The 14,328-nt window shown below is 36.3% G+C and overlaps 1 protein-coding gene across 1 annotated transcript in view; it reads left to right on the forward strand.

Moving 5' to 3' along the window:
* The window catches only part of LOC132354538 (titin-like), a 68,075-nt gene that overhangs the window by 21,122 nt on the left and 32,625 nt on the right, over positions 1-14,328 (forward strand). The window contains 6 exon segments of the mRNA XM_059906418.1: positions 2,163-2,234; positions 5,471-5,542; positions 6,174-6,223; positions 6,226-6,253; positions 12,516-12,587; positions 13,133-13,207. Of these exon segments, the coding sequence (XP_059762401.1) occupies positions 2,163-2,234; positions 5,471-5,542; positions 6,174-6,223; positions 6,226-6,253; positions 12,516-12,587; positions 13,133-13,207 (369 nt within the window).

Genomic DNA, 14,328 nt, shown 5'->3' on the forward strand with positions numbered 1-14,328 from the left:
GCATTTCCACTAAAATTGGGAATGGAAAACATGTTTAACATTGCCGTCTGCATGGATCTGGAGATCTTCACCAATGTAAAAAAAAAAAAAAAGGTTGCAAGTATTAGAAAGGAAGAGACTTTTATGATATTGATTTAGCAGAACAGAAGAGATTCTGGAAACACCTATGCATTTATTAGAATTTATAATATAGAAATGGCATCAGGAGATGAGAATATAATGGGACTATTTAAAAAATGATTTGGAGGTAATTTGTTCTCCAAGGGGGAAAAAAAAAACACGAACTATACACAAAGGTAAGATCCAAGGGGGTTAGGTTAAAAACAGTAATATGAAAAAGCTATATACTAAAATGGTTATGACCTTGGGAGTTGGGAAACATTCCTTATAGCAAATTGAAAAACACCTAGCAATTCTACTCTGAGTTTGTATGCTCAGGAAATGTATACCAGGCTCTTTACTGTGGCATGATATGTAGTAGTCATAAATTGGAAACAACTTAAATGCCCATCAGCAACAAAATGGAAAATACTTATGATGGAATACTGTATATCTGTAAAATGTAATAAATGAGATCTGTATGTATTACAGAAAAAGATCTCAAAAATCATGTTGAGGGGGAAAGGTAAAGTTGCAGAATGACATATAATACGATGAGTTTTGTAAATTTGAATAAAACCTCCTCACAATTTCAGTGCTATATATTGGTAATAGATACATATATGTATGTATGTCTTTAAAATGTTTTTGAAATGGTTTGGAAGGATAAAGACCAAACTCTTGATAGTGGTTGCCTGTGAAGAGTGGAGAAGGGAAGGGAATGTGTGTGGGAGAGGGGGGGATTGGACTGGTTAGAGGGGACTTCAGTTTTATATATAAACGTCCATTTCTCTTTTAACAAAAAAAGACTGCAAGAAAATATATTGAAATACTGGTTAATTCTGGACTGTGGTATATGGATATCTTGTCTTATTTTTTGTACTTTTCTGTATTTTTAAATTTTCTCAAAATTAACAAGAATGGGGGTGAGGATGGGAACACTGTACCTATAGAAATCATGTTCTAATGGATTCATTCGCAATCAGCTACTAAATATTTATAGAAAATATTTCTACAATTTTATCAATGAGTGGATGGACTTGCTCTCGGTAGTATGAAATTATCTATTTTATTAAAATTAAAAATGACAGCATAATCCAAAAAAAAAAATAATTGAAATTAATTAAATTAAAAATTCAACTCCTTAGTCACATTAGCCACTTTCAAATACTCAGAAGCCTCATGTAGTTGGACATGCAACACTACATACTACAGGCAAAAATAAAATAATTTTACAAAATAATGTTGAATGAAAGAAGCAATGTGGAAAATAATACATATAATAGGATTCCACTTATATAAAGTTCAAGAAGAAGCAAGACTAAACTGTGTTGTTTATGGCTGATAAAGAAAAGGCAAAACTACATTTAAAAAGCAAGGAAATTATTATTAAAGTCAGGATAGTGGTTCCCTCTAGGAAGTCAGAGAGAGGGTTGTGATTGGAAAAGGGCACACGAGGGGCTTCTGGGATGCTGGCAGGACTCTTTCTTGACATGAATGGTGTTACATGGGGATGTGTTTTGTAATTATTAAACAGTTGAACAGTTGTTCAATTGAATTATTGAACAGTTATGTATATTTTATGAACATTTTAGTTTTCAAAAATTTTTTAATGGGGGAAAAAATCAGATGGCTTCATTTGCCCTGATACAGTTCTGTGTGGGACTTCCCAATAAGGTTTGGGGAAAGAGAGGAGGGAAGGGCAGCTCTGCAACGTTGGTGCCACCCAGAGCTGGGTTCTAACAGAGACTGCGTGATCTAGAGAGTAGGCATTAACTATATGATTTGATGGGAAGAGTGGGTGGGGTGTGTGTGTGTGTGTGTGTGTGTGTGTGTGTGCGTGTGCACATGCATGATGGAGAGAGATGGACACAAAGGAGGACGTGAAAAGAAGATTTAAATGAAAACAGAGCAGAAATCACCATCCCTAGGTTAAATAAGAATTAGGTTGTTTAGGTGGCACCATTACCCAGCTTTCCTCCACATATAGGAGTTAGTCCTATGTAGTATATAGTTGTAGTTATTTTGCATTTTGATCCAGAAATAACATTTTCATTTTTCAGAATTCTCAGGGAAAATTATTTGACTGAATTACATAAGGACTCATTTGAAGGCCTGCTATCCCTCCGCTATTTGTAAGTTAATCATATTTATTTATGAGTTCTTATCTATAAAGTAGATTATCTATAAAGTAATTAAGGGGTTCAAGTTAGATAATCTCTTCAATTTCTTCTAGCAATAAAATTCTACAATTCTGTAAGTCTGTGTAGGGCCCCAGCCCATAACTAGCACTAAATATCTCCTATTCATTTTTAATTTTTTAATTATATAGACAAGGTATAGATAGAAAAATACACTTTAGTTGTAGAGGAAAAGTGGTAATGAGGTGTGAGCAATTATAAACTCCCATATGAACCTCGTTATATATAAGTGTTCATATACTCTCCATCTGTATTTATATTTTGTTTATGACCTATGGATCAAATCTGGCCCACAGTGTTTTTATACAGCCCATAAGTTAAAAGTGATTTTTAAAGGGCTGTAAATGAGAAAAAAGAAACGAAGAAAAATATGTGACAGAGACTGTACGTGGCCTGCAAAGCCTAAAATATTGACTTATCTGGCCTTTACAGAAAAGGTTTGAAAAAGTTGGTTTAGTGAAATGAGAGGAATTAAAGTTAACCTCAAATTGTCCCCTACAGGACAAGAAAATATAGAACACTTACATTAATATGAATGCCATTAACTCATAACTTTGATAATTTAATCTAAATTAAATGAACATTTAAATATTAAATATTTAAGCAGATGAATTATGTAAACAGTATTGTGAAGGGACTTCCCTGGTGGTCTAGTGGTTAAGACTTTGCCTTCCAATGCAGGGGGTGCGGGTTCGATCCCTGGTCAGGGAGCTAAGGTCCCACATGCCTCATGGCCAAAAGACCAAAACATAAAAAAAAGAAGCAATATTGTAACAAATTCAATAAAGACTTAAAAAATGGTCCAGTATTGTCAAGAACACATTAAGTTACCAAAAGAACAAAGTGTTGTTAAGGATTTCGATGCAGGAATTGTGATACCAATATTAAGAATGTTTAAGATGATGGTTAAGTGGTATATTTAGAAATGTTTACACTAAATAAGCATATCAGAAATGCCCCTAACAAAAATTTCTCCAGCCTTTTTTTTTCCTGCCGTTTTTGTTTGTTTGTTTGTTTTGTTTTTTGGGCCGCGCCCCACGACTTGCGGGATCTCAGTTCCCTGACCAGGGATTGAACCCAGGTCCCCAGCAGTGGAAACTCCAAGACCTAACCCCTGGACCGCCAGGGAATTCCCTCCCCAGCTTCTTTATCAAAAAGGAAATGCTTGCCTAGTATTTCTTTTTATTTAGGGATAAGGAGATAATTGTGTTTTTTGCTATAAAAGCTCAGTTTTTGTCCTTTGTCCATGGCATCCAAAGCTGTGTATGTCATTAATCCTTATTAAGCCAATTAATGATCCTCTTTAGCAAATAGATTCTTCTTGCAAGTATAAAAGGCTTAAGGGAAGTGGGTATAAAGAGCCTCACATGACCCTAAAAATAGTTCTTTTAATTATCAAACCTTCTAAGCCTTAAGGGGCAATCACCTTTATATTAGTCTCTTCTCTGCCATCTGGGCTCCAAACCTTACAAACACATTTTGGAGAAAAACAAATAAGATAACTCCTCAGTGGACTAGGCCCTTCATTACTTCTACTATGAAATACTTTAAAATCGGATTATTTCAGGTTAGCATAAGTATTCTCATTCTTTTAAAAAAGACATGCCAATCAATAAAAAAGCGAAAAAAGAATATGCTAATCAGCACTATGCCTAGTGTTGTAAACACGAAGATGGGTAAGACAGGACTCCTTTTAGCAACTCATGATCTCACAGGGAAAATAAACATATAAGCTCAAACTATAATGACAAAGTGCTGTGGAGGCACCATGAAGTCATAAAACTACATTTCTTTTAAAAGTCATTTCCTCCTTCTATCCACTCCCCAGCTATTTGTTGATTTTATAAATATTTGAGTTTGCTTTATGTCCATGCGTTGGCTTTAAACATGATAGACGATGCACATAAGCAGGATCTAGTCCATACTTTGAAGGAATTTATGCTCAGAGGAAATGGGTTGCAAAAATAGTTATATTTAAAGAAAGAAATGAATATGGGCAATGAGAGCTATAAGTTGGTATTGGAGCACAAAAGAGGGAAAAAAGACTTCAAATTGGATCAGGGAAGATGTTACTAGAGCAATGCTGTTTAAACGGGACCTCGAAGGGCCATTGGGTATCAATGACAGACATCTTGGGAAGAATAAGCTTACAAAAGGAAAGTGGGAGAAAGGCAAAACACAGGAAAAATATTCTGAGTACCTGTAGAGTACAAGTGGGAAGAGTAGGAGATTACAGCCAGATCATCTAGGGCTTCGAAAGCCAAGCCAAGTATAACATGTGAAGCTACCATGTTACCACAGCAGTGCTTTAGGACAAGCTTTAACCTGCAACAGAACCAACCACTTGGAGGGCTTGTGAAAACACAAGCTCCACCCCCATAGTTACTGATTCAAGGGGTCCAGAGTAGGGCTGAGTATTTGTATCTTCAGTAAGTTCACAGGTGATGCTGGTATTTGAGAACCACTTCCGGAGAGTTAATCTGGTGATGCGCGTGGAGGACGGCCTAGAAAGGGAGAGAGTAGAGATGGAAACACCAGTCAGAAGACAGTTATACCCATCCAGGTGAAATGAGAGACTAAGCTGGAATCAATGGAAATAAGATAGTCAGCTATAGTCAAGAGTAGGTATTTTCGAATAAAAGTCAATATGATAGAAAGTGTAATACTGAATTAAAGTTACATATTAATGAGAGGAGTAACTTCCTTTCAAGTTGTGTGAAAGGGTATCTTTTATTTCTTCTGGTAATGAATTGGCCTAGAAAAACAGAACTCTACTGGGAAGTGTGTAAATATAAGAATATTCCTTTTAATATTAGAAATTATAATGATATATAGAGATAAAAACTTTGAGCTCATAATCTAGAATTTGATGAGACCACAAAAGGTGGAATCTAATCAATGCTTCTGCTCTCAGGAAAGATTACCTCCAAAATCTATCAAGATCTATAGTTGTATATTTAATTTATGAGGATCCTGAAGGTGAGACTCTTAAGAGAGGTGAAGGCAGGGTTAGGGGCTGTAGTTGGAAGGTTCAAATAATAATTCCTAAGGTTTGGGGTTTAGACCAAAGCTTCTTATTTATTATTGTCATTCTAAAGTCTACTAGTTATTCCTACTAATTAGATATCTAATAGCTAATTGAGGCAATATTTTCCTTTTACATTTCCTAGAGATTTATCCTGCAGTAAAATACAGTCTATCGAAAGACGTACATTTGAACCACTACCTTTTTTGCAGTTTATGTATGTTACAAATATAATTTCATTATATTTGGAATTTTTGTAAAGCTTAATTTTTTATAAAATTAATTTGTTACTCATTTGGAAATATGATTAAAGTTACTACTAAAATTTTGTAACGAATCCTTTCTGTCTCTAGCAAAGATTACTGTGAGAATTATTACACAGATCAGAGTGAATCATTATAGAGCAGTGGCTCTCAACCAGGATGATTTTGCACGCAGGTGACATTTGGTAGAGTCTGGAGACTTTTTTGCTTGTCAGAACTGCATGTGCTACTGGCGTCTAGTGGACAGAGGCCAGAGATGCTACTAAACATCCAACAGTGTACAGGAGAGCCTCCCACAGCAAAGAATTATCCAGCCCAAAATGTCAATAGTACTGCCTTTCTAGAGAAATAAAGATCACTTAACACAAGTATTTAATGAGCATTTACTATTTTGTATCTAATGCACCACGTATATAATCATGAAAGTATAAATCATAACATCTTCCACAGAGAGATTTCTTTAGCGTATGGAGGGAGTAGTGATGTTATGTTTCATCATATATAAACTAGAATTATTGCCAAAGGATAAATGTTCTGAAATAATATACATTTTTCTTCTTCTTTTGCTTGTGTCTTTTTTTGTAGAAATCTTGGTTGCAATTTACTCACAGAACTGAGCTTTGGAACGTTTCAGGCCTGCATGGAAGGCAGTTTTTACACAAGTTGTAAGTGAAATAGAAGATGAATACATGTAAAAAACTGTGTGTAAAAGCATCATGCAGTTCTTGGTTAGCTGGGTGTAAGCCCAGTATGAGTTCTAGAAAGTATGTCTTGAGAGCCATTTATTTTTTTTTCAAATGAGGAAGCGAAGGTACAAAGAGGCCAAGAGACTTGTTTAACTCATATATATGAAACGCTCTGCTTTCCATAGTACTGATCTTTGGCACGGGCAATAAAAGGCACCAAGCAAAAACACTCAAATTAGCATTGTCATGGAATCCCACTGATGCCTCTCCAATATGCGAATGGTCCATGAAGTTCCACTTTTGAATTTCACTTTGATTCCTGCTCATGTGCAACGTTCCCTACTGCTTAAAATGTATGCAACACAGAGCAGCAAAGAACTAAGTTTAGCACCGAATTCTTCAGGGAGCAAAAGGTGTGGGTGCTTCCCCAACCATTATTAGCTCTTTTAAATGGTAAAGCAGAAAGAATTCCTGAACACCCACCACAGGGCTCTCCCCAGCCACCCAGAACATTATTTTTCAAAAAGCATATATCTCTGAAGTGAATGATCTGTGGCCAATAGGAAGCTTTGAGGTATGGAAAAAGACGTTGTTTGTGTTCAGCTGTCCTGTGAAAAATATGAAGAAAATACATTGCTGTAGCCTAATTCAATATAATTTCTTTGCTGACTAATCTTCAGTAAGAAGTGTGGGTTTTACACCCCTTCAGCTCAAAAATTCTGTGATTTATCACGACACAAGCAAATGAGAGTGGGTACGTTCAATGGCCCGAAGGCGATTTTGGACTCCAGGTAAAGAGCTCTTCTACACCTGGCTTTGGAAAAGACTCCCTTACCTGTCTTGTGGTTCAGAAATCCAGTTTCACACAGTTCATTTTGGGTTAATGAAGGTGTTGAGGCTGTGTCTGGAGCTGGATTAGCAATTCCTGCAGATGCCTATCTTTAGCGGCTTCCTTCCTTTCCCTTGTTAGTGTGCTGATACCTACCTTGGGGAGAGAGCACCGAGGGTCAGTTTTTCTTTTGCCAGCACACCGGAGAGCAGGCTCATGAGGTCCCTTCACCAGGAGGTTTTAGTAGCGTCAATACAACGTCTTAAACTCACCACCTTTCCTAAACATCCCATAACACCAAGAGTTCCGTATAAGAATCAGAGTTTCCCTATAGTTATGTAGGCAACACAGGAAAATACACTGTGGAAATCAATCAATCAATCAATCAATCAATCACAGTTTAAAAATTAATGAATTCATTCAAAAACATTCACTGAGTGCCATGCCCACTGTGTGTCAGCACTGTACTAAGTGCTGGGGATACAAAGACGCATAGGGCAGGGACTGTATCCCCAAGAAACTTACATTCTGGAAGGAGAAAGATGGATGTTGATGGGAAAACCTATATGAGAGCCATTCTAGCATCTGTGCAGCAGGGTAACAAGGTGAGGAGGGGTTGATGAAGTAGAAAATGGGTGGTAGGTTAGAAAAGATTTGTAATGGAAGAGGCATCAACTTGTTCCTTTTGAATTTGTGTTCCTCCTAAATGACAGAAAAAGGTAGTGAAAGAATCAGAACTATCTGGTGTTGGAAATAAATTAGTACTGTACTCCTAAAACTCATTCACAGTTACTTTCAAAAGATTGTCACAGTATAGTAAGTCTTTGTTTTGGGTTAAGTCTTTCTAATAGACAAAGATAATTTGCTTCAGGAAACATTTGCCATGGTGAGATATAAACTTTATTGCATCCCTTTCCAAAGGCAAGTCACCAAGGGAAGATGCCACCCTCGAGTTAAGTCATTTTACTACCTATAATGACATATTACCGGGGTGTTTATAAGTTGCCTGCATTAAATAAGTTTGGAAAATGGCCCCAGCAGAGGTGGATTTATCATGAGTTCAATGAAGCTTAGGCTTCAGGGCTCCTCACTTGCATAGGTCCCTTCCAAGGTCTTGAGAGGGGTCCTAGCCATTTTTGTATTCATAACTTTGCATGTTTTTATTAGATAGGATTTCCCAAAGTAGATGAGGTTCAGGCCCCACAAAACCTTGATTCATCACCGGGTTTCAGGTAATTATAAGGCAGTAGGTTTCTTGAATGAAGCCTCTATGTTATTGACAAACATCAGGTGAAGTAGTTAGCAGTGTGGTAGTCTATTTTAAATTCGAAATCTACCTCAAAGATGAGCCAAGAGCTTATTAATTAATAAAGTACCACTTTTTGAATGGTGGTAGTAATCATATCTCTTTCAGATAAAATCAGGCATGAAATATATTATAGAAGACCAGCAGTGGTTGATAATCCTAAATGTTAAGTCTACTTTTTTTTCTGACTTGAAAGTGTTTCTCCTTCATTCACCTATGCAGGTCCAGACTGATGGCTTATTTTTAAAAATTCTTTTAGTCACTTCATTGGTTCTAACAATACAAGCTCCATGATTTTAGAAACTGGAGGACTCTACAATGTAGAAAAGCTATATAACTTAACCAGACAGAGCACATTCACATGCTGGCGTGTCTGTGGTATATCAGTATTGTACCAAGAACATAAGCACTAAGAGAGAATAAGAGGAAAATCAAAGCCTTTTCCCTATTGAATTATTTACCCCATTTTTGAGAATATCAATGAGGTAGGTGTGGCCACACTATGAAGGCAAATTGAGCTGCGGTCACAGAGCCGCCTTAATGCTCCCCCAGTCAACTAGCATTGGTTTCCTTTAGATAGCTATGTACACACAAAAGCTTACACACTTCAGGGTGTTGTCATCAATTTTTGCTATGTACCAGAATCCTGGCAGCTTCTCAGATTTAGAAAGGCATAAACGCTAAAACCAAAAATAACTTGGGTCTGTCCTTTGGGGTGATTTAGGGTGGCTGTTTTATTTGTAATAGTTCAAAATTTTGAGATTGTCACACCTAGCAACTACTATACTTTTCTTCTCCCAACTGCATCTTATTCTTCCCACCTGTAGTATTTTCTCCCATTCTGTATGTTTTTTTCACTTTCTTGATAGTGTCCTTTGAAGCACAAACTTTTTAATTTTTATAAAATCCAATTCATCTATTTTTCCTTTGTGCTTCTGGTTTCATATCTAAGAAACTGTTGTCTAATGCAAGGTCATAAAGATTTACTCCTGTGTTTTCTTCTAAGAGTTTTATAACCTCAGCTCTTACATTTGGATATTTGATCCATTTGGAGTTAATTTTCATATATGGTGGGAAGTGTAGGAGTCCAGCTTCATTATTTTGTGTGTGGATGTACAGTTGTCCCAGCATCATCTGAAAAGACTGTTCTTTCCACATTGAATTGTTTTGGCGCCCTTGTTGAAAATCAATAGACCATAAATATGAGGGTTTATTTCTATACTGTTAATTCTGTCCCATTGATTTACATGTCTGTTCTTATTCCAGTACCACACTGTGATTGCAGTCGCTTTGAACTGAGTTTTGAAGGCAGGATGTGTGAGTCCTCCCACTTTGTTCTTTACCAACATTGTTTTGGTTATTCTGTTTCCTTGAATTGCCATATGAATTTTAGAATTAGTTTGGCAATTTCTGGAAGGAAGTCAGCTGGGATTTTGATAGGAATTGCAATGGAGCCATAAGTCGATTTGGGAAGTAGTGAAATTTTAATAACATTGTCTTCCAGTCCATGAACCCAGCATGTCTTTCTATTTATTTAGATCTTCTTCAGTTTCTTTCAACAGTTTTGTACTTTTCAGTGTGAATCTTGCACTTACTTGGTTAAATTTTTCCCTAAGTGTTTTATTTGTTTTGATGCTGTTACACATGGAATTGTTTTCTTAATTTCATTTTTGGATTACTCATTGCTGGTGTGTAGAAATAATATTGATCTTATATCCTACAGCCTTGCTGAACTCATTTATTAATGCTAACAGTTATTTTCCTAGATTCCCAGGTATACGTCTTGTGGTCTTCCAGTTTCCCAGGAATACATTGGAACATTTCAAAGTCTCTGTGGACATCTCATTCCTCAGCTTTCCTTTTTAAGCTTTTCGGTTTGGCTGTTTTTTCCCCCAAACTGTTATGCATTGCCTCATGCAACCTCCATGTTAAAATATTTGCTTGAAAATGTTTTCCAAAAATGCCATGTGAGGAGAGGCTTTTCTCCCTAGACAGCTCTCAGTCAGGTCAAAGGCAAGCCTTTCAAGTGAGGTCTTCCAGGAAACCACCAGACATGTAAAACAATGACAGTTCTTTGGGAATGAGGCTTTGAAGGACCTCCCAGTCCATGCTGCTCCTTCTGGTACCAGGGATGTGGGCTGTTTTTCAAGGCTACCACTGGCATGGAGAGCAAAGGACAAGGACAAGTTAAAGCAACACAGAGAAATTAATTTGTTTTACTTGAATAAATTGCTCCCCAATTTGCTCCAATCCTGTTGGTTAATTTTCCAGAGTTCAGAAAAAGTTGATTCTGACCATTTTGGCCAGTTTTGTTGTTGTTGTTGTTATTGTTGCTTCTATGGAGGGATGAATTTTCAGATGTCCTTCCTCCATCATTTTTACTGATTTTCCTGCAATATTTTTAAAAATCTCTAACGTCTCAATGATCATAGGCTAATTAAATATTTATCATGGGAGATGATTAAGGAAAAAATAAATAAAAAGTGAAATAAATAAATAAATAAATAAAAAGAGAACGTATAATTCTCATACAGGCTATCCCAGATGGGTAGATGAAGTTTGAAAAGGTATTTCTATATTTAGTGCTCTCAAAATTAAGGTTAAAGTAACAGATGTTTTAAACCGCCCCTCCCCCATTTTTTTTTCATTCAGGTTTAGTAGAGGCTTTAGAGTCAGAACTGAGTTCAAATTCCAGCTCTGCTTCTTACTAGCTTGATGAGTTAGGACAAGTTATATAACTTCTCTGTGCCTCAGTTTCCTCATTTGTACAATGGGGTAATATATCTATCACATAATGTTACTTTGAGGATTAAATGTTAAATGCTGATCACAGATGCCTGGCAATGCAAAAGATATTAGTTTTGATAATTATCTTTATAATATTCACAAAAATACATTAATAATTCTTGAATAGAGTTAACCTAAAGTCAGATATTCTTTTCTTTCTTCCTGTTTCTTTTCAGGTTTTTTTTCCCCCTTATTTGTTTTAAAGAACTAAGAAAAAAAAAAAGAAAGAAAGAACTAAGAAGAAAATCTGTTCCAGCATTTTGGAATAAAATTTTGTTCCCCAAAATTAATTTGTTTATTTTATTGATATATAAACAAAATGTTATTTATTTATTCAGCTAACATTTATTAAATACCTAGGGACTATGTCAGGCACAGGAATAATAATGACAACAAAGTGTGGTCCCTGCTCTCAAGTTGCTGACAATCTAGGAGACTGACAAATAAACAGGTGATTACATACACAGTAACAAAGGCTATGATACAAGAATACACATGGGACTATGTGATGGGAGTATGGCTTTCACCAGTTCCTCTTGGATTTATCTCTCCTTCTTTGGCTTCAGAACCAAGGAATTAGCCCTATTTTTGTCTTTAACTGGGTAGTTTAAATCATGAAATTTTAAAAAATTTGTAGAGATGAAAGAAACACACCTTGAATGGTGGAGGACACTATAAGTAGTACTTTTTTACAGAGCAAGGGCTTCCTGCCAGCATAGTCACTTCTAGGGTTTTTTTTTTAATGGGAATTATTTATTTATTTATTTATGGCTGTGCTGGGTTTTCGTTTCTGTGTGAGGGCTTTCTGTAGTTGCGGCAAGTGGGGGCCACTCTTCATTGCGGTGTGAGGGCCTCTCACTATCGCGGCCTCTCTTGTTGCAGAGCACAGGCTCCAGACGCGCAGGCTCAGCAATTGTGGCTCACGGGCCTAGTTGCTCCGAGGCATGTGGGATCTTCCCAGACAAGGGCTCAAACCCGTGTACCCTGCATTGGCAGGCAGATTCTCAACCACTGCGCCACCAGGGAAGCCCACTTCTAGGGTTTTTAACCTGAAAAGTTCTTTGGCATATTTTTTTCTTTGCTAGCCACTTTTTTCCTATTTGTTTGTTTGTTTGTTTATTTCTCTTTTCCACTTTATCATCTAGAGACCTGGGTAGTTCCCAATGAAAGAGTGTGTTACAGATTCTAAGGGTGATTTATAGGTATAGACAGAAAATGTTTTTTTTTAACCTTTAAGTTCCATACCAAAAAAAATGCATATAAGCTTTCATGGAAGTAATTGAAAATGCAGATAATTTTAATTCTATTCCATTTTTCAGAATTCTCAATCGTAATCCTTTAACAAGAGTTGAAGATTCTTATCTTTTTAAATTGCCAGCATTAAAATGTTTGTAAGTATTGCAACAGTTTCATGGCTCATGAGACAATTTCTGCTCTTTTTTACTTTTGTCAAAGATTGAGTACTTTGGCTAAAAAGTCATAATTTAGATTTTAACTGGGTTATTGAAAATAAGAGTTAATGGCAAAGAAAAGGATTAAGAAAGAACATATATGGGTAAGACAGCCAGCAGAGAATGAGAACACTGTTGAAGAACACATATAGATATGGAACATGTAGATGCATGTAGGAATATTATTTATCCCAGAAAGCAAAAAGGAATAAGGGTTACAGTATTTTTTTTAAAAAGAGTGATCAAAAGAGGTAGATGCAATTGAAAATGAGAAGTTAGGATAATAAAAAATGATTGTACTGTTCAGCACCAAGGTCATTAATTTGATGACGCAAATTTAAATTTCTTCAGTAAGAGCTCTTTGGAATTATCATGTATGGGAAGTAAGAAGCCAGAATTGAAGTAATCGCATGCTAAGTATCTTTTTAAACTTAGAATTTTTGTCTTTGGGTTTTATATCATGCATGTTTGGGCTTCTCCTTCAGAGACATGGGAACAACACAAGGGTCACTTACAACAATTGAAAGCATCCTCATGATGACCCTTGAATTGGAAAAATTGTAAGTTGATTTTTCTTACATTTATTTTCACTCAATTTTCTTTAGGTTTGTTTTATTATTTTCTTAAGTCAAGTTTATTTATGTATAATTTTCATTTAACAAAATTCACCATTTTTACATATACAGTGTGATGTGTTTTGACAAACGTATAGTTCTGTAGCCACCACCACATTTGAGGTAAAGAAAACTTCTGCACTCCCAAAAGACCCCTCATGTCCCTTTGTAGTCAGTCCATCCTCCTCTCACTACCAGCCCTTGGCAACCACCAATCTGATTTTTGTCTGTATAATGTTGCCTTTTCCAGAATACGTTATAAATGAAATCATGTGGCATGTAGCCTTTTGTTTTTGGCTTCTTTGACTTAGCCAGTCTCTTTGGAGATTCATCTGTTTTGTTGCACCTGTCAGTAGTTCATTCCTTTTTATTGCTGAGTAGTATTCTAGTTGTGTGGATACACAGTTTGTTTACGCATTCATCATTTGATGAACATTTGAGTTGTTTCTAGTTTTTTGGATATTATGAACAAAGCCTCTGAAAACACTCACATGTGTGTGTGAACATATGTTTTGTGAGAGCATATGTTTTCATTTCTTTGGGGTAAAATACCTAAGGGTGGGATTGCTTCATCATATGCTAAGTGCATATTTAACTTTTTTTTTTTAAACATTTTATTGAAGTATAATTGCCTTACAATGGTGTGTTAGCTTCTGCTTTATAACAAAATGAATCAGTTATACATATACAATATGTTCCCATATCTCTTCCCTCTTGCCTCTCCCTCCCTCCCACCCTCCGCATCCCACCCCTCTAGGTGGTCACAAAGCACCGAGCTGATCTCCCTGTGCTATGCGGCTGCTTCCCACTAGCTATCTATTTTACATTTGGTACTGTATATATGTCCATGACACTCTCTCACCCTGTCACATCTCACCCCACCCCCTCCCCATATCCTCAAGTCCATTCTCTCGTAGGTCTGTGTCTTTATTCCCGTCTTGCCACTAGGTTCTTCATGGCCTTTTTTTTCCTTTGATTCCGTATATATGTGTTAGCATACTGTATTTGTTTTTCTCTTTCTGACTTACTTCACTCTGTATGAAAGACTAACTCCATCCACCTCATTA

This window comes from Balaenoptera ricei, chromosome 20 (genome assembly GCF_028023285.1).
Source record: "Balaenoptera ricei isolate mBalRic1 chromosome 20, mBalRic1.hap2, whole genome shotgun sequence".
Lineage (NCBI taxonomy): Eukaryota > Metazoa > Chordata > Mammalia > Artiodactyla > Balaenopteridae > Balaenoptera > Balaenoptera ricei.